Consider the following 21,232-nt stretch of genomic DNA (forward strand, 5'->3'; position numbering starts at 1 on the left):
GGTTTATGGGGTTTAACGCCGCAAAGCCCCTCTGGCTATGAAGACGCTGTTGAGGGGTTCCGGAATATTTCGATCACCTGGTGCACTTTAATGTGCCGTGACATCGCGCACCACACAGGCGTATTCGCATTTTGCCTCCATTGGAATTCGTCGCCTGCTGCTGGTGTGGAACTTGGGTATCCCGGCTCGGTATAGCCGAGCACCCTAACCACTGCGCCACAACAGCGAGGCATTCTCAGGACTTGACTGCACTCTGAAAATAATGAGGGTTTATGAACCAAAGCCATATTTTCTGCGTGTGATATTTTCTGCATGTGATATTTTACAGCAGCAGCTGCCCATACCATGTGCCCTGATATGACATCTAGCTCGCTTTTCTTGGTCAGAGTGGTCACATGCTCAATCTTGCTCGAGGTGCTCGCGAATCGGTTGATGTGACTTCGATTGTGACCAAAAAACTCATGGAAATCGACAACACATGCCGTAAATGTGAACAAAAAAATCAGAATGCGTTCAATCCACAATGCAAGTGTTTGTTTATATGCAAGTCATTGCTTGCATCATTAGGCGGGCTGAACATCGATGTATTTGGTCGGGACCACATTCCCTCAGTCACAGGAACTTAATCGTAGTGCTGAAATGCCTTATAATGGGTCAATCATTCTGGAGGTCTCCTCTGAAGGTTTTCCGCTGCCACAGGTCTTTCTTTGGACAAACGGAATGTTGCGCAAAGCATAGGCAACAAGCATAAACAAACACAAGGAAAGCTGCCAACTAGCAAGAAAAATTGTATTGTTGCTGAGGCCACTGATGCTTTACTCGTGCGAAGTCTAACTTTTGTGTGTAGGGTGCGCTTCTGAAAGTTCCCTAGGTTGAGTAGCGGGTAAGTTCACCTCCAGCACCAATTACAGCTAGCATTCTGTTCAGCAGGGAGCTGTATAGGGATCGAAAAATATTGGTGTTTGATCTAAGCCACTCGCACTCATCTTGGACAATAGCCCACAGCGCGTCCGCTGAGAGGGCACGGAGCTGCCAGTGGGCCCAGAGCAAGCTTCATGTTGCTCCAGATATTTTCAATGATATTGTTACGGGGATGTTGGGGATATAACACTGTATATACAAGGTATGTACAAGCAGAGTCAATGGGGTTAAAAATGGCTGACTAGTAACAACATGCAGCAGCCAGTGTCTCGTGATCTTCTTCCTCTCTCTCTTCGTTCATCCTTTCGTAACAGGACCCCCGGGTGGTGAAGCGCCACCTCAGCACATGGTAGGCGAAGAACTGCGAGCGAAGTATGGCTTCAGTCGCAAAACGTGCATGACGTCAACAGGTGGCGGACTTGAGGATGGATGAAAATGTAATAGCACGATCTCGTAATTGACTTCGTTAACTTGACATAGAACTTCATAAGGCACTGTATAGCGAAAGAGAAGCTTCTGGGAGAGGCCAACCCGACGACATGGTGACCAAAGCAGCACCCAAGCACCTGGGGTGAACTGAACATCGCGATGGCACCGGTCGTAACGCTCTTTTTGCAGATGCTGCGAGGCTAATAAGCGAGATCAGCGACTTGACGTGCCATGTGGGCGCTTGCATCAGTGTGGACTTTGGTTGGTGCAGATGGATCAAAATGAGCAAGTATCGGAGGGGTGGTCACAAACTCAATGAGAGTGGCGGCGAACATGTGAGCCTGCGCTGGGCCCCATGAGAACGGCGTGTTCCTCTTTAGAAGATCTGTCAAAGGCCGAGGAACGTCGGCAACGTTTTTGACGAAATGGCGAAAGTAAGAACACAGGCCCATGAAGCAGCACACGTCAGAAGCAGAACGTGGCACGGGGAAACTGCGTACGGTGCGAACACTTTTTCCGGATCTGGTTGGTCACCGGATGCGTCAACGAGGTGTCCCAACATGGTAATCTGACGGCGCGCGAATTGACACTTCATGGAGTTCAGTTGGAGGTTGGCTTTTCGGAAGACTGCAAGAATGGCAGTGAGTCGGGTAAGGTGGCTGCCAAACGTGGGAGAAAAAACAATAATATCTTCAAGGTAACAGAGACAGGTGGTCCATTTGTAACCTCGCAGAAGAGAGTCCATCATATTTCATATGTCGCAGGAGCATTGCATAGGCCAAAGGGCATGACTTTGAACTGATATAAGCCATCCGGTGTGATGAAAGCCATCTTCTCGCGGTCCATTTCACCAACTGAAATCTGCCAGTAGCTGGATCGGAGATCAATGGACGAGAAGTATTTAGCTCTGTGCAAGCAGTCCAAGATGTCATCAATGCGTGGTAGTGGGTAAACGTCTTCGCGCATGATTTTGTTTAAAGGGTGATAATCAACGCAAAAACGCCAGGTACCATCTTTCTTTTTCACAAGAGCGACAGGGCTGGCTGATGGCTCGATGACCCCTTTGCGGAGCATTTTGTCCACTTCTGATTGGATGACTCAACGTTCAGCATGCGATACCCGATAGGGACGCCGACAGGAAGATGGGCGATGCGTTTGCGGTGAACGAGACTGGTGTCCACGCGGTGATGGTGAGCGACTGTACCATGTGTTCGTGGCAGAGTTGTGGGCACTGTTAGACTCGGCGGCGGGCGAAACATTGCGGGCATTTCCATCAAAACGGCCCAGGTTGGTCGACGTGTGAGGTGTTGAGGGCCATGAGTTGCGACAGTATCAGGCAACATGACCAATGCGGCGACAGGTGAAACATATCGGCTGGTCGTCCGCAGTTTTCCACTCAGTCGGGTTGCGATAACGCAGAGAGAAGTGTCGGGGTGGAGCGAAAATAGTAGAAGGGTGTTTGTTAGCTCTGGGATTGGCGACAGCACAGGCAGAATGTAAACCAACGTTTTCAAGTTCCCGCCGAACGATGGCTTGTACGAGGGGAACTGAAAAAGTGGTAGCATCAGGGCTACGTGAACAGAAAGCTGAGTGCGCCATCGCATCCAGTTCATGTCGAACGCTTCGCACGACGTCCTCTGATGGTGATGCATGCTGCTGTGCGGGTTGATCTTCACACGTCGAAGTTGTGGCACTACATATTGGGAAGTCTGACGAATGGTTGCAAGACGCGTCGGCTTTTGGGCTGCTCAAATTGTTGGCATTCTTTAATTATACAAACATCGATATATCGAACACAGATATATCGAATTATTGCGTATATCGAACATTTTCTATATCACGTAAAAAATCGCATGCATTTTTAATTTTTTATTTCGAACGGGGCTGGATGTAAAATGGATATATCGAACTCCGCCGCCCCAGACCAAGTGCGCTCTGTTGACAGGAGGCGAGCTTTCCCGTAACACTCTCGAAGATGGCGGCGGCGCGATGGGCGTTCCAGACTGCTGCGTACGACAGCTCCCACATCGGTTGCGCTGAGGGCGCCATTTGAACGTAGCGGCGTACACACGCGGCGGCTTGGAGCCAGCCACGGCCGGTCTCGAGGGGAGCACGCGCCTGCGGCCCCGCCGTGCGCGCGTGATCGAGGCAGCCGTGGAGCCAGTTGGAGCGCTTTGTCAGTGCTGAGCCACACAGCATGTGCATTGAGGATTTCGTTGGCGGTGATGACAGCACCGGAACAGTGGCGGAGTTAACAGACGTGAGATCGCGGCAGAAGTGACTGCTGAGCGGCCAAACAAAGACGCTGCCGAGGCTGATCCAGCAAGCGCTGATGTTGCCCCGCTCCCGACTGCAACTGAGGCTGTAGCTGCTTTGGTCGTTGTACGCCGCTACTGCGGCGCAATAGAAGGCACTGGACCGTCTCTTGTGGACCGTTTGGACTATGTTGGGGACGCCGTGGTCAAGCATGCGGTTTCCAATATGAAGCAGGCTACGCTGCTTCAGTACTTTCAGCGAACGAAATAAATACTTTGTTTGAAGCTTCATGTGAGTATCTATTGCGCCACGATTGGTTCATTGATTGATTTGTGCTAGTTTTTGACGCGTTTTCTATGTGATTTTATATATCGAATTCTGGCTATATCGAACTATTTTGCGATCACCGCGCTGTTCGATATATCGAGGTTCGACTGTAGCATCAACTCTAGAGCAGTGTTTGCATATGAGCAGATTAAATGCGTCGTCAGCAACGCCGTCAAGCACATGCCCGACCTTCTCAGCTTCTGTCATGTCGTGATCGGCTTTACGACAAAGTGCCAGTACGTCCTGGATGTACGAGACATAGGACTCCGTGGAGGATTCGGCACAGGAGGCCAGTTCCTGCTTTGCGGCAATTTTACGGCCGGCTTGTTTGCCAAAAAACTCTGTCAACTTCTCTGTCCCAGCTGGTTAGCTCCTCTCCGTGGTTTTCGTACCACACCTTTGCCGTGCTTCTTAGGTAGAACAACAGGTTAGCTAGCATAAGTGTAGGGTACCATCTGTTGATTCCACTCACACGTTCGTACATGGCCACCCACTCTTCAACGTCGGCGCCATCGGTCCTGCAAAAAGTTCCAGGATCCTTGGATTGCACAACCACAACCGAAGGGGACATCGACGTAGCTGGCGACTGTGACCTTGTAGGCGGCAGCGACATTGATCCCGCGTGCTCACCGTCATTCATGGTGGGGATGGTGATGTGACGTCCACAGCGGAGCTCAGTTTCTAGCTGTGGTATCCAGCACCTCCCACCAATATGTTACGGGGATGTTGGGAGTATAGAAAGTGTGTATTTACAATATATATACAAAATGAGCAAGAGTAGTTAAGATGGCTGACCACCAACAACACGCAGCAGCCAGTGTCCCACGATCTTCTTCCTTTCTCTTCTTTCATCCTTCCGTAACAATATCTTCACATAAGCGACAGGAAGCGAAGCAAACGAATATTTTGCATCCATGACTGATATAGTTGCCCGCACTTGAGTCAACGCTATCAGTGGACCGATCTCCACACAGTTCGTCCACAATGCAGCATCAAAACCCATCGGATGCCGCAAAGAAAGCTTTAAATTGCATGAAATCGAGGTGACAAGTGACAACCTGTTGTTGACTGCGGCCATATTTGCTGTAAACTCGTGACAGCACGCATATGTCATGTCCAAGAAATTAAGCAAGATCTGGTATGGTGTTAGAAATTTTGGCAGACGTTCTACAATGTTAGAAGTATTGGTTCTAAATGTAAAGATGTCACAATGTCGCTTGAAAGGGCAAATCATTGGTAACAATAGCAAAGGATTAGACAACTAAAGCAGGTTCATCGCTTCACTGGCCGTATAAATTGTAATAAACATTTGCTTACTAATTAAATTAACAAGCCTGGTGGTATGCATACAGGTAACAGAACAGATTTCTTTATGACCGCAAACACTTGCTACCAAAACGCTGGAGTGACGAAGAGCGCAGGCAGAGGGAAGCGAATGTTCTGTCTGGTTCTCACTTCAATGCGACTCCGAAAATAGAGATTATACAATCTCCAGCACAAGACATATGAGAAGACAGCGCGTTACCTCCAAGACAGGGCGTGCAGCCGGGCTAGATGGGAAGAGCTGTTTGCTCATGTGCACTTGAACTTTATACAGAATGTGACGGCAAGAGGGCCTTGCGTTTGGTACTAGTACCGCTACTCATGTTTACCAAAGGCTGTTCCACTTTGGCAGCAGCTCTCTGTAGTGCAGCACTTGATTTTAGAGGCGTGTTCGCAAGCAACCCCATGTAATTCAACCATTTGACCACCTGTGCCCACAGCAGCTTCAATTTATTGCCTCAGTATTCCTTCGTGGTAGCAGTGAAATTTCGTTACTGCATTTACTCCCAAAATGAATGCACTTGTGAAATGAATGCAGCCCCCCCCTTTCCAATCAAGGATGTGTTTTTTCTTGTTCTCGCATAATGATCACACCCTGAGCTTGAGCTTGCTGCCGTGAAGTAGGAGACACACAGTACGATTCGGCGTCTGATATGGCGTGCGGCGGGTGTGATTGTGTCTGACACAACGTTGTACCGTGTCTCCTACTTTTATTGTGATAAAAATTGTTGATGACTTTTACAGTTCTGCGAATTCAATCTTATCTCTTGAGTTGGACACTTTCATTATTTGTCGTTTCTTTATTAGGTCCTTTGTTACTTGAGAGAGCTTGCCTACTGGTTGCCTTGGTACCTTACTTCCCACTTCAACTGATGCCTCTGAAGCCAGCCTACTTACGGTTTCATTCATTACCCCTATGTCATCTTCATCTCTCTGTTCTAAGGCTGTATATTTGTTTGCAAGTACGAACCTGAATATGTGGGTTTTGTGGGCGCACATATGTGGGCACTTTGGCGAACCTCAACATGCACACAATATTTTTCATCACTGCTTTTGTTGTACAGGTCCACAAGACGAGAGGAAACAATTTATTACGTAGTACAGTATTCAACATGCACACATCAGACCGAGCTTAGCAGTAGGCTCGACTTCACTCTCCTTAACTTCAATTGTTTCTGGCACTCTATTTGAAGAGCCTTGTTCTTGTTCAATATGAAAAAGTGCAGCCTAGTTAACACCACAGAGTGTATCATTTTTGTAGTGAGCTCTTTGTCATGGAGCTCATGTCCCACTTGGCGGAGTGTTAAGCTGCTCAAGAACTGCATAAAATCATGCACACTGAACGCATAAAGCTCCTCTGTTGAAAAAAATAATGTAAATGCATGCTCTAGTGCTTTAATGAGCGTGGCTAACTCATCTCCAGGGTAGAATGCGCCTCCCCTGTCAAATTTTTGCATGAAGATGCTGTCTGCATTGCATCGAGCTGCTTCTCTAGTGACTACTTGCCCGTTTATCACATGCGGAAAGGCCCTTGCTATGTGCTTCAATTTGAAGTGCCGTTCACAAAGAACACACACTGTTGTCAACTCCTTGTCAGCACGTTTGATGTTTTGCGAGTCGCAATCACAATTCACGCAGAGCTGCATCTTTAGGAGGTCTGAATAGGGAGGCCCCTCGGCTTTGCACATTCTGTACCTGCTTCTGCACCCTAGTACAAAACACGTTTGTGCTTTCGACGCTTTGGGGCATGCCGCATTATCTAATACATAACACATGAACAGCATAATATCACACACTACGCACCTCGACATAATTACATTGGCAAATGTGCAACGCTTCCCATTGATCATGACCGATGTGCAAACAAGCGTGGCCAACATGTTCCACACGCCTACGCTTGCTCAGCACACCTCGTTGGCGTTATACTGGCAAAGGCTGCGCCGCGGCTTGTCCTTGCACACCAGCGTGCTTCAGCGCCCCTAGTCGCATCGGGAAGATATGCTACCCGTTACATTGCCCCCTTCTAGCCACCATATTTGTGCATAGACAGTGTGGGTCACATTTTTCTACTGGTGCGCTTCGAGTTGTGATTCTGTGCTATGTAGTCGTGAATGTTCACGCATTTGAGGTGAGCTCAACTGCTTCCAGATGAGTGACAAAGTGGATAAAGAAACTAAATGGAGGAACGACATTTCCGCATGCGGCATGGCAAAGCATTGGTGTAGAGGGTACAGTTGCTATGTCCTTAAAAACAAATTAAGAACTCCAATTATGTGGTATATAAACCAAAGCAAAACAATATAATACAGTAGACTCTCGTTACAACGGACCATGATAATCCAACAAAAAAAAAAACGTCCATTTTATTCGAAGTCCATAATATTCGAAACACCTCACTTCCGAAATTTTGGTCGCCATGTCTATCAACTTTATTGCAAAGAGTCAGTGACAAAGGTCCAAAGTAAAAAACAAACAAAAATGTTGCAGTTTTGCCCGAAAGTATAGCATCGATTGCGATAGCAAATTAAGAAAGATAAGTGCGGCAGCAGCAGCGAGCAAATTGACCTTCGTGCTGTCTCTCGCTTCAGCGTGAACTAAATGTCGAAAGCACAGTGCATACGATGCTAATGGCACTGGGCGCACTTTGTTCACATCGCAGATCACTTTGAAGATGAGGCCCGTGCGGGCGCGCACGTCGTTCACATCGTAGATAACTTTCAACACACTGTTGGCGCCCGCGCCGTACGCAGAAGCCACTGGAGTAGGACCCTTCCCCGTGCCTCGCGCATGAAAAAAAACAATGCATTTCCGCCCGCCCGCCCCGCCCCGCCCCGCCCCGCCCCCCGCCTTGCCCCGCCCCGTCCCGTCCCGCCCCGCCCCTTCCTTCCTTCCTTCTTTCCTTCCTTCCTTCCTTCCTTCCTTCCTTCCTTCCTTCCTTCCTTCCTTCCTTCCTTCCTTCCTTCCTTCCTTCCTTCCTCGCGCACGCGATGCTGAGCTGTGATCGTCAGCCGACCCTCGCAACTCAGTCGTTGGCCCATGTCGACATGGCAAAAGTACTACGTATTATACGCCCGAGTTTGAAAAAAATTGTCGCTAATTTCGTGCGCTGTAGCCGATAGTCCGTTGTAGCATGGTGGATTAAAAGCGAACTTCGTTGCATTAATAAAATAGGTAAAACAAACTAAGGCTGAAATATAGTCTGTTATATCCGAAAGTCTGTTGCACGCGGGTTCGTTGTAACGAGTGTAGACGGTAACGCTAAAATTTGTAAGTGAGCCAGTTACGACTTTTATTAGCATGGTTTTCTTCGCAGCTGTAGCTATCTGGGAACGAGAGTACTTCATCCAGCTCTTATGGTCATTGCTGAACTCCCTTCGCCGAAATCTCCATTCAATTCCTTGGCACAAGGGAGACCGTGTGACATGGAGCACAACTCCCTTGATGTAAAGATGAAGGAGTTAAATAGAATTTAGTTAAATAGAAGTTCTTTTGAGACTTAGCCACGGTAGCTGAGCTGCTGCACGAACCATTGAAGAAAGAACAGAAGTGGCGTTGGACTAAAGCATGGAAGCAGGCATTTGAAACCACAAAGGATATGACTTTCGCGAGTGAAATTCTCATATTTTACGATGTAAAGAAGTCTCTGGGACTCATTTGTGACTCGTCAGCATATGGTCTGGGAGTTGTGAATTTTCACAAAATGTCTGATGAAAGAGAAAGGTCAATAGCATTTGCCTCTCGGATGCTTACAAGGAGCAAACGCAATTAACCGCAAGGAGAACAACAAAGGAAATAATAACCAGTTTCTGTTAACTCAGGGCAATACCGTATTCTTGCGTGTATCGCTCGGTAGCCCTTGTGGCCTGAGCTCGCATGCAGTGGCGGGCTAGAGGCGACAGCTGATGTGGCCTTGTGGCTCGCTCAGCTCGAGCCCGTGGTGGTCGGTACTCCTGTGAGACCCAAAGACCCCGTAACCTAAATCCACATACTTGAGCATTTTTACATTCCACCCATGCTGGAGGTTGCCTCCATGGTATGGAATTGAACTCACAACCTCATGCTCAGCAGAATGCCGCAGCCACCATGTCACAGCTGCATATGTTTAAAACAGCAAGCCTGGGTGTGGGATATAAGAATAAGGAAGCTGTTACAACTGTTCAAAGTGACTAACATGATTACAAGGCTGCATTGAAGTCCATGGTAAAACCAGCATCGAGTAATTTACAATGACTAGGTGCTTTTGGGCTTTTGTGCATAGCTATGCCTACCTTGTGCTTGCAACCTGGTCCTTACAAGGGCCAATGGATAGCTGGCAATTTGCCCACAGGAGCTGCTCACAGTGCCACAGCCTAGAAGCACAAGGATGCCAGGATCATCCGTCAGGTCATGCCGGCGTAGGTACAGCTTCTTGAGTGTCTGAGGTAAAATCAAGGAATGTATTTCAAAAATTTAGAGAAATATAAATAAATTAAGGTATTGATAGCTTAAAAAATACGGCTGCTCAAAAAATTTCCTTACATTTAAAACTATCAACATATTCTCAGAGAGTAAAGCAGGGGCTTATAGAAAACAACAGTATGTATGTACTTTAGAGTGCTCCTATCATCGTAACGACTGTTGAGGAAGACTACTTCTCTCAAATTTTGCTTCTGCAAAAATAGCGAATTAGTCTACTAAACACACAGCACAAAGTCAACGAGGCAGCATCATGTGAGTAGAAAAATAGGCAAATGTTTCATCTGATGACAGATTTCCTCAAGCTATGCAGTTCAATTACCCTGCTGTGCAAAGTGACAAATAAAGCAAAGCTCTGGCTTTCCTTATTTGAAATAAAGCACTTATTAATTAGTATAAGCAGCCGCATTTGTATTCTAAGCATAGGTATATAAAACAATATTGTGCACAAAATCTAAGAAAGTTCCGTGTCTTTTTTTGTTACAACCAGCTCACCATCAGGATTTATGTCAACAGCAAAAGGACGTACAAGCTTTGATACTTGCTCGTTATAATGAAACATTCAAATCCAGACATACATAAAATTTCTTGATAACAAGGAAGAAAAATTCCAACAGCTTTGTAACTCTGTAATAGTCGAAATGATGTTCACTCATGTACAACAAGCATTTACAGATTTGGCAAGCCAGTCACTAACGCATGACCCTTTCCAAAACCATGTGATACCAAATTTACCTAGATAATCCAACAATTATTGTTGCACTGGAATGAGCTAAAATAATGAAAAGGTAATATCTAGAAGTGCCACGAAATTAACAAGCTTCACACTTCCACACAAACTCAACAATTCATTTTATTTTTCTTTGTACAGTAACCAAGGCATGTTGAATAGGATCAGGCTCACAAATTTGTTTTACTGATTGTAATGGGCATTTCACTTAACTAGAACCAAACTTAAAAAATAGAGTGGTATATCTTACATGAATAAGACCAACAACATATTGTTTATAGTCTTGCATTACTCAAACTATTTTTTGAAGTGCAATTAGCTATTTATTTAACTTTAATTATGCCAAGTTTTAAATATCCATGTTAGGGTATAAGATTTATTTAAAAAGTTGTAGAGCAGGCTCATTAACTCTTAATAAAGTTGTTTCCAGAAGTCATCTTTTACATAGTTCTTTTTTTTTCCTGAGCTTTCAAAAAAGCAAGCAAAGGGGGAAGAAGTCGTCAATGTGTGTTTGCGCGTCTGGATTTCAGCCCTCTTAATCGAATTTTGAAACAACGAAGGCCACATGCAAATTGCAAAAGAAAAAGTGATCGCCCATGGCGTCCTATGTCCGTCAGCATTTTCGCTGTGAATATCAAGATCCATCATGTCCATGCAAACACACTGGTTTTTGTTCTTTTGAAACACCACTGAGATCGCTGCAAAGCAGAAGCAGATTTACACAGTGGCACCATTCTTTTTTCAATTTGTTTGCAGGTTTTCTTCAAAGCCCAGAAAAAAAGAAGCAATGTAAAAGGCAACATAGAAACAACTTATCAGCTGTTTCTGAGCATGCTTGACAACATTTCAGATACAACTTATGCCCTAAAACGAACACTTAAAATGTAGCATAACTAAACGTAACTAATTAGCAATCTAATTACATTTCAAAAGTAGTCTCAGTAACTCAAGATGACTATGAACAGCATGCCGTTGGCCTCATACATCTAATGTGTATCACTCTATTTTAAAGTTTGGTTCTAGTTACATGAAACAGACAATATTGATTATGCAATGCCTAAACATTATACCACTGTAGGACCGAACTGAAACCCGAATGTCTCTCATAATTTTGATGAACTGGAGTTTTGAGACTATTATGTCAAGATGTATAATGTCAACCAGCAGAAGTGACAATGCCCTGTCCTACTGCGTGCCAGCAGTCACCATGTTCTGAAATGTGAAGTATCGTGTTGGTGCACAGTGAAAAACAAATGTTACTCTCTAGGCTGGGCCACATGACTACTGTGCCTTTACAGCTACAGTCAGTATTAGGCACCCTTCAACAGCGAAATAATTTACTGGCTATCCCAACAAAATGTCACCAAGAATTAAAATAATTATAAATTTGATTAGCTAACTCCTAATTATATTCCCTAATTGATTAGGCATCGATGCAAGTTGTGTAGTTGAGAGTTGTGTCTACAACTTGCATCAATGCAAGTTGTAGCTGAAAAGTTGTGTAGCATGTTGAGAAATGACTGATGACAGCATTTAAAGCAATTTAGCTCTTGTGTGGCCCATTTTTCCAAAGAAAGAAAAACCGAAAAGACCACCAAATTAAAGAAATACTATGTGAAAACACGTCGATACGACAGCCTGAAGTGGAAACTTTGTAACTTAGTACACTGAGCATCTTAGGCAATTTTAAAGCCAGCTCCTTCGATAAGGACTAAAGATGCAGGCCAAAAGGTGCCAATGCACTGAGGAAAGAGTGCGGCCGTATTTGACAAGTTTTAAGCTGGAGAGAGCTATAACCCATGACATGTGGACGCAGTGTTACATGGTATTTAAATTTTGTGGGCCTTTTTTTTTGGGGGGGGGGGGGAAGGGGCACACGAGACCTAGGCTACCTTAAGTGCTGTTATCGGTGATTTTTTAAAGGGGCCCTGAATCATTTTTTTATCAGAGTTTAGAAATGCATTTGAAGTTGAAATAGCACCTTTCAGAAATACTTTGCGGCAAAAAGTACCTCAGTGTGGTCAGCAGCAGTGGAGTTATTGGCAATCAAATGTGCCCTATGCAGTGCTTCCACTCCTTCAATGACTAGCACTGGGAAGGCTATGGCAGAGCGACGCGTGCCCAGAATGTTCCGCCTACTGAATGTCACCGTCGCATGCAGTTCAAATTTGATTTTGGACGTTCACGTAGATGTCACTACTTGCAATTTAGACGCTGTTAGATATGGCGCCGTTTCCTGAGGCTACTTCGAGTTCCCCAGACCACATCGAATCGCAGCACAGCTAATTGAGGAATGCAGAAGCAGGAAAGCACATTCCAGAGGAGCGCACGAGCCAACAAGTTCACGTGCCAACAAGGTCGTACGCCGCCGGGATTAGAAGGGGTCCTCGGACAATAGAGCCCAATCGTCCCCCTTCGCCTTTGAAGAAGGCATTTGCCACCACTGCGGAGCCGAGCCACCGGGAGCAGGTGGGCCCTTGTACAATGGAGCATGAGCGCCCCCCCTCCTTCTCCACCTTAGAAGAAGTGGATTGCAAGTCTGCGAGGCAAGACCGCAGAGAGCCGCCGGGTGTGACAACGCGATACGGGCGCCAACCATTGGCTGAAAATGGCGTCATCTGAGCGGACTCTCCCATTGGTCGAACATGACGCGACTTCCAGTGCTCGAAGGGTTTATAAGAAGCATTCCAAAGAGACCAGAGCATTCCCTGATTCCCTGATTCACCTCTCTCGAACGTCTTGCCGCGGGCCGCAGCGTCCGAGTTGCTGCCGGCCTGTAATGACTGTACAACTGTTACACGACCCTCACCTCGCTGTATATAATGTAAAATAAATACTCCCAAGTTTGGTTTTCATCCCGAAGTCCGTCCTTCAACCCCTACATCTGGTGGCAGCGGTGGGATCGCCTCCGAATGCATCAGCTGGTGGCAGCGCTACGGATGAACCTTCGTCGAGAGAGATCCTAAGGAACCGGGAAGAGCGAAGAAGAGAGAGCCTTCGTCGAAAGAGGTCCAAAGAAACTGGGAGTAGCGAAGAAGGAGCGAGCCTTCGACCCAGGGAGTCCGGAGGAACCGGGAACAGCGGACGAATGAACCGGATGGCAGGGTGCTGCAACCGTAAGTGAGCGCGTGGTTTTTTTCCTTATGATTCGCCAGACTCAAATGTTGTGTGTTCATTTTGATAGTTCTGGGAATCGGGAGTTTGATGCATTGTGTGTTTGCACAAATTAATTAAGGAAAACAGTTTTAACCACCTGTCAGGGCAGCTGCCATGGATCTTAGAAGGTTGACGAGGTTAGACTTGTTGTTGGTGAGCGGCGATTTGGGAGTTGAGGCGGACGAACGGATGGAAACGTCAGCTATCATAAAGGCGATTAACGATAGTGGCAATGATGACAAAAGCATTGAGCTTGCTTGGGAGGTGATACAGGAGCCACGGGAGCGTGAGCGTCGTGTACGTGTGCGAGAGCGTCGTGAACTTAGAAGTGAGCGTAAGCGTGAAGAACGCGAGAATGAACGGAAGCATGAGCTTCAAGAACTTACTCTTAGGTGTGAGCGTCACAAACGTGAGAATGAACGCGAACGGGAGTATCAGGAACGTAAGCGAGAGCGTGAGCAAAAATATGAGAGAGAAGGCAGCACTGATCGAAGAGATACAGTATTGTGATCAGTTATTGGCACAGAGACAACGGCTGTCTGAGAATTCTGTAGGAAGTACAGAGCGAAAGAATGAGGAAGCATATAGCAGATTTTCGCCAAAAGCCGACGAGAAGAGTAGTGCCTGTGAGATTGGCTGCCGATTCATAAGTGAAGGGAAAAGGCTAGCCGCTAACGATGCCTTAGTGGCAACAGAGGCCGTTAAAGGCCGCAGTGAGAGCGACGAGGTGCTGTGCCAACAGATGACTGTGGAGACAGCTAGGCCAGCTGCGAACAAATTGGCACAGTTAACGCGTGTGTGCGTCGCTGGTAATGTTAGCGAGGTTGCTAGCGAAGAAAAGGGTACTGCTGACCCGACAGACGCGAGCACCCATGTAGAGCCAGATGTGCGTGCAGAAGTGAAGTGCGAGCTGAGCGGTGCAGTTGAGGGTAATTCTCAGGATTGCGAGCTGCGTAGCTCAAGAGAATACAACTGCATTGTTCAGGGATCGGTGCGGCTCTCCGCCAGTCTAGATGGCCTAGATAGGGATGATTCAGTTGTTAATCATTCGGACTGTGCGCGTGAGACAGCGATCGATACCGACGGGCTGTGTGCCGATGCACAGCGTGAGCTGGGCAATGTAGTAGAGGGCAGTTCGCAAGAGTGCGAGTTGTCTAACTCGAGTAAAGCCTGCTGCATTGTGCCAGAGTCGGTTGAGCTGTCCGCCAGTCGAGGCAGAGAGAGTGTTGATTTAAGTGAGAATCAATCAGACTGTGCAAGTAAGAGACCGATCCGGGCCGACGAAATGTGTACCGGCCAGCAGGAGGCACGAGAAGGCGACATGAAAGCGAGTGCAAAGAGAAAGCGCCGCAAAAAGAAGCGCGGTAAAGACCAAAAGACGGTAACTTATGTAGCGCCGCCAAAGATGGCGAGAAACCCAAAAGGGAAGGGCGCGAGGAAAATGGTGCGGTCGTCACGGACGATGTTGACGCATCCAAAATGGTCGAGCTACCGGACAAAGGGGGACCGCGAAGAATGTTCTGCACGGACGCGGACAAAGGGCACGAGGCAGTTAGGCTCCTCGTCGTTCCGTAGTTCTTTTCACAGCTCAGCGTGCAGTTCGAAGAAACGCAAGGTGGCAGGACGAGACCAGGTGGGGAGTAGCGACGCGGTCAATCGAGTTTGTGTTGAAAGCGGGGCGCGAGGACGCAAATTGGCAGGAGACCGTAACGTCTTGGGGGAGCTGATAGTGAGTCAGCCCTTTTGTTGTCCCTCCGTAGCCAGAGTAGCTTTTAAACCGCGCCCACCTCAAGTCAGACTCAAAGTATGAGTCAGACATAAGCGTTTGGAAAGGGAGGCCAAGAGCGCTTCCGAAGAAATAAAGTGTTTTGTTTTATTTTTGAACATTTGCACATTTTCGCGATTTGAGACATAGGATTTCTTTCAATATGTAAAGGTATGAGCTTTGTTTGTGTTTTCGTTCGAGAAGCTCGAGATTTGAAAGATGCGTTTTAAGTAAAGCTGTAGTCTCGCGAGATGTTCATTAATGAGTAAATAGGCTTTCTTTTTTTTTGTGTGTGTGAGTAACCTGAGGGTCAAGGTTATTGTTGAGAGGCCTATCATAACGCGCGTGTGTGTTATTTAACCTTCTTTCTTTTTAAGTGTTTTTGAATTTTCTAAGGTTAAGCGCGTAGATTTTCAGTAAATGCGTGATCTGCACGGAGAAGCGTTTTTAGTTCCATTAGCGCGTGTCCTGTGTGGACGGAAGGAAGCAGATTCATGACTGGGTTGCTCGTGTGTGTTGAGGGCAGCCGTATTCTGACTTCTTTAGTGAGCGTGCCTGGAACTAGTTATTAGAAGACGCATTATTTTAAGAGTTCTGCGGAGTGTGCAAGGCCCGCAAGTTTAATTGTTCGTTTATGTCACGTGTCCTGTAGGACTTTCAGGGAAGAAACGTAAGCGTAAATGAAAAGTTTGCCTACAACGCAAGTATGCGTTCTGTTTAGTGACCACAAGGCTAGTGCGCTTGTGATTACGTACTTGTGAGGTTGACCAGATTGTTCAGTGGCACCATTACGTGCGATAAGTACGTCACTGCGATAGATTGGAAACATGCTGTTCGTGTAGTAAGGCCACTTAAGTTATGTCTGGCTGTTTTCATTTGTTGTTTGCATCGTCAACGACCTTTTTGTTTTGCAACAACAATAGTACTCTGGTCTTGCCGGCAATCGAGGAGAAATGGATAGCTGTTTGGAAGGGTGGTTGGAACTGTTTGTCAAAATTGTGGAAATAAAAGATCAGAGTTCATTTTGACTCAGTAATAGCCTGGCGAATCAGGGGTGAAGAGCCTGCGCTTACACGTGGGGCAGCACTGTGTTGTTTGGTTTGTTTGACGTATTTTCTCCAGGACCCAGGATCCCGAAGGTTGTCAAACGAGGCTCGATACCAATACCCTGCAGGTTCTTTCAGCGTTCCTCATGGCCAGCGAATTGAGTTCACCGGCCATTCAGAACAACCGGGGCGAGGACGAGCTGTTAGATATGGCGCCGTTTCCTGAGGCTACTTCGAGTTCCCCAGACCACATCGAATCGCAGCACAGCTAATTGAGGAATGCAGAAGCAGGAAAGCACATTCCAGAGGAGCGCACGAGCCAACAAGTTCACGTGCCAACAAGTTTGTACGCCGCCGGGATTAGAAGGGGCCATCGGACAATAGAGCCCAATCGTCACCCCTCTTCGCCTTTGAAGAAGGCATTTGCCACCACTGCGGAGCCGTACCACCGGGAGCAGGTGGGCCCTCGTACAATGGAGCATGAGTGCCCCCCCCCCTCTCCACCTTAGAAGAAGTGGATTGCAAGTCTGCGAGGCAAGACCGCAGAGAGCTGCCAGGTCTGACAACACGATACGGGCGCCAACCATTGGCTGAAAGTGGCGTCATCTGAGCGGACTCTCCCATTGGTCGAACATGACGCGACTTGCAGTGCTCGAAGGGTTTATATGAAGCATTCCAGAGAGACCAGAGCATTCCCTGATTCCCTGATTCACCTCTCTCGAACGTCTTGCCGCGGGCCGCAGCGTCCGAGTTGCTGCCGGCCCGTAATGACTGTACAACTGTTACATGACTCTCACCTCGCTGTATATAATGTAAAATAAATACTCCCAAGTTTGGTTTTCATCCCGAAGTCCGTCCTTCAACCCCTACAACGCCTACAATCTACTAAACGTGGTTGTACTCAGTGAGCAGCACTGCACTCAGCCAGCGGACTCGTCACGGCACCCCGTGGTGGCCATGGTATATATGCTACATAGGAGAGCACAGCTACATGCAATTGTAGTGCGTACGCACAGCGTTTGCTTTGTGCATGACAGGGCTTGAGTTTGTGCTTGTGCTCACATGCTCGTCTGGCTGTGCTACGTTGAGCGGACTTGCTTTGTCCTGTACCAGCTTGACCTACGGATAGTAGCCACATCCAGCTTACACATATTGAAGTGCTGTCAATAGCTCAATATGAAATGAAGTCTGTTAAAACGTCTAACCAGGAGCAGCAAGGAGTGAGTGCATGCTGGCAAGCATGTGTGTGGCCTGACTTACTCTTCGTATGGTTTGAGGCTAGTTGAGGGTTAAAAAATAGTCGAAATTAGTGAGACCCGATGGCTACGACACCGATAAGCAGGGCAGCCAAAGTTTAATTCCGACGCGGGTGGCCTCGGCCGAGCGTCAGCAGACAATAGTAGGCTTCTTCCGCAAGCACCTAATTCTTACCGAAATTTGAAAATCAGATTTTCCCTTACTTCAGCCTGTTTATTCTCCAAAATAAAGCATCCAGCAAAAAGTGAGGTGCAGGCTTCCGTTAAAGGGCCCCGCACCAGGTCTGGCCATTTCGAGCTGACAAGCGCAGAGCATACATTGCACAATAACGATCGTGTCTGCAAAGTATTACATTGCTACACGCTGTGGAAAGATCTGAAATTTCAAACCGAACGCCGTTTTTCTTTCTCTGCCGCGCTCCAAGCCGGAGGATGACCTACTCGCGTCCCTGTGCCTACGTACTCGAGTCCACAGTGACGTTGCTCGTGGTGACATGTGACTTCGAGAATTATTCAAGGCACCATCTGTTATTTGTGTGATATGTTGCTTGAATTGACAAATTGAAGTTTAGAGAAATGATAAAACACACAAATGGAATGTCTGCATATTTTTGCTTTACTTCGTACTGAAGCAAGAGAGATGTACTTCTGCTTCATCTACTTGGTCCCACGGTTATGCGGTCACGTGCACAGGTACCAAAACTATGCCATTTTCTACGGTGTTCCAGCGTGTGATCATGCTCTACGACCCACTTGTTCTGCCTCAGTATACGCGCAGCACTGAATTATACCGCTAGTCATGTGGTCTTGTGCACAGCGCGCAAACTGTGCACTGCGCGAAACGATAACAGCTCGCGCGCAACGCCGCCAGCGAAAATGCGCATCACTGGGGGGAAAAAAAAGTGAGAAGAAAAAGAAGTGAAGGCAGGGCCCGTGACACATGTGTCACATGATCCTCGAGGTCTGGCATGGGACAATGCAGGGAACGAATCTCACTTGCGGAAGATAGACAAGGCGAGTGGAGAGAGAGTCTTGCTATGCAGTGGAGCCTGCCTGCTGAAATCATGGGTTCGTGGCACTGAAATATTCATGTCAGCTACTAATGAGCCGACTTAAAAAATTTGGGGGGCAGAACGCTCCCTAGAGGACGCGCAACATCTACCAGCATATAACCGAAATTTGCTATGGGGCCTGGTGAGGGGCCCTTTAAAAAGAGAGCATTTGAGAAAAAGGTAACATCGCGCTAAGCTTGCTAGCTCCATGCGCCGTGCGCAACTGCAAAATTTGGCTGAGATGTTCACAGCAGCCTATGGTATCTGTGGACTGTTTTTTCACGAAGCCTAAAGGATGGTTCAGGAACCCTTTTGCACTGACAACTTATTGATTACGGAAGTTAATTAAAAGTTAGTGAATTAAACTTCGTTAATTATTTTTGCTAAATTAAAGGGGGAAAATAAACAACGGCTAGCATAAGCAATCCCTTTCAAAATGCAGTGGACAGAGCAATACTTCTTGCTGGAGGACACTTCAGCTTCAGGACTTCAGGACAGGAAAGAGCGTCGCTTGCAATCAGTTTATTGAAAGCAGATCAGATCATTCCTGCACGTGTGAGTCTGATCTTTTCCATATCTGCATTCTTGGTAAAAGCAAAGACTCCCTGGCACAGGAATTAATGAAGGCCTATTTCAACGACATAAAATGTGACGTCTGGACTACAGTTTCTGCACTATGTGATTGGATAATGATGCAAACTTGTTTGAGTATTATGTGCAAACGTATGTAGACACCTGGCCAACTTCACCTATAAATATGATCCTGCTTACTTGCAATAAACTAGCCGCAAGTGATGCTCTTTTCTGTCCTAGAGTTTTTTTTCTGCCCTTCGTTGCGTCTTAACTTCCGGGAACAGTGGACAGAATTTGCGTAATGCCCTCCATTATTTTTTTTAAATTCTTGGTGACAATTACTTGGGACAGCCAGTATAAGAAAAAAGAGCATCGAATGTAGAAACATAAATCGTTTATAAGCTATGTCTGATTTATTCATCACAACAGGCCCACATCGTCCTGAACTTATTGTCTCTTGAAAAACATACAGGTTTTTATGTATGAAACTGTTCTAATTGAGCACAATAAGCCAACTAATTGTAACTGCTGAAGACTATATTCTGACACTGGCACTAACCATCTATGAATACGAGTTTGACGCAATAGTTTTGCAGAAACCCGCAAGGTGAAGAGAAGCGATTATTTAAGGGAAAGTGAGACATCCATATAATTGTAGCAATTGGTACAAAGGAAACCCGTATGGGTTCCTCGAAAGAAAAGCTTCGCAGCTGAAAAATTCATCCTGGTCTGGCACCACTGCCTTTCCAGGGCAGCCGCTCTACCATCTGAGCTAATAGCAGTAGGCAGGGCAAAGTCGAATTTGTCAACAACTCGAAGCAAAGGCAAGAGTTTGACATAATAGTTCTGCAGAAACCCGCAAGGTGGAGAGAAGTAATTAATTAAGGGAAAACGAGACATCCACCCACCCAATCGTAGCAATTGCTATGATTATGTGGATGTCTCATTTTCCCTTAATTGTTCATCTATGACTACACCATTTTCATTCAAGCAAAAGCTTCATGAAACACCCAGCCATAGCAACACTTTAACCATCAACTTATGTCTATAGAAACAGCTATACAAACAACATTTGTCAAAAAATTTCCGATTATCCTATTTTAAGTACACAACTAGGTACCAAGCACGAAAGGAATAAAAAAGCTGATCACAATGTGCCCACATGCTACCCATGTGACATACATGGGCAGCACGCACACACAAACTGAGGTCGTAGTGTCCCTAGAGTAAGCATCACCAAGGCTTGCCCTCTAGGTGGCACCCTTCCTGCTACCACATTGTCCTGTCACCATCACAATCAGGACAAGTAGTACAATCAATCAAGCAGACACAAATGAACTTGCTGACCAGAACCCATGGGGAAAAGTGAACAAATGATAGCCACTGTTTTAAGCCAACATTATTTTACTATTTACCACGGCAGTAAATAGTGATGCGATGATACACACTACTATCAGAAGTGGATACTCCTGTGCCGGTATGAAAGAAAAAGGATTAATGCGCAAAACGAAAAATGGAGTATAAAAAATTTAGAAGTAGAATGCTATGGCTGCTGTAACTATAATTCAGTTAAACCTACCTGCAGCTATATGAGTAGCAGTCACTAATAGTTTTTAATACAAGTACATGACGCATACCCAATGATATCTCATAAAACAAAGGTATAATGGCTCCAGACTGTATTAATCACAGTAACAGTGCAGTTACATACAACTATAACATCTCTGAGAAAAAGCACAGGCGACAGTACTCGAGGGTTAATGTAAATTTTACAAATACAATGACAGCTGCCTACACAGTCAAGCGCCTTTAAAACGAAGTGCTTAGGACCTCCAAAATCCTTCGTTACATAGGTAACTTAGTTGCGAAGATTGTGCATCGTACTGCTTGAAGTACACCAGGCTAAGCAAGTTCAGCAAAAAAAGAAAAGTTTTGATTTACAA

General features: G+C 46.3%; 1 protein-coding gene across 5 annotated transcripts in view; it reads right to left on the bottom strand.

Annotated features, from left to right (window-relative positions):
* The window catches only part of LOC135916576 (calcium-binding mitochondrial carrier protein SCaMC-2-B-like), a 94,886-nt gene that overhangs the window by 16,242 nt on the left and 57,412 nt on the right, over nucleotides 1-21,232 (bottom strand). For all 5 annotated transcript variants that reach the window (XR_011509267.1, XM_065450013.1, XM_065450015.1 and 2 more), the window contains exon 9: nucleotides 9,525-9,672. Coding sequence is in view for 4 of the 5 variants with exons in the window: in XM_065450013.1 (XP_065306085.1) it covers nucleotides 9,525-9,672 (148 nt within the window). In the remaining variant the exon portion in view is untranslated. The remainder of the gene's footprint in view (nucleotides 1-9,524; nucleotides 9,673-21,232) is intronic.

The sequence above is a fragment of the Dermacentor albipictus genome, chromosome 1 (genome assembly GCF_038994185.2).
Source record: "Dermacentor albipictus isolate Rhodes 1998 colony chromosome 1, USDA_Dalb.pri_finalv2, whole genome shotgun sequence".
Taxonomy (NCBI): domain Eukaryota; kingdom Metazoa; phylum Arthropoda; class Arachnida; order Ixodida; family Ixodidae; genus Dermacentor; species Dermacentor albipictus.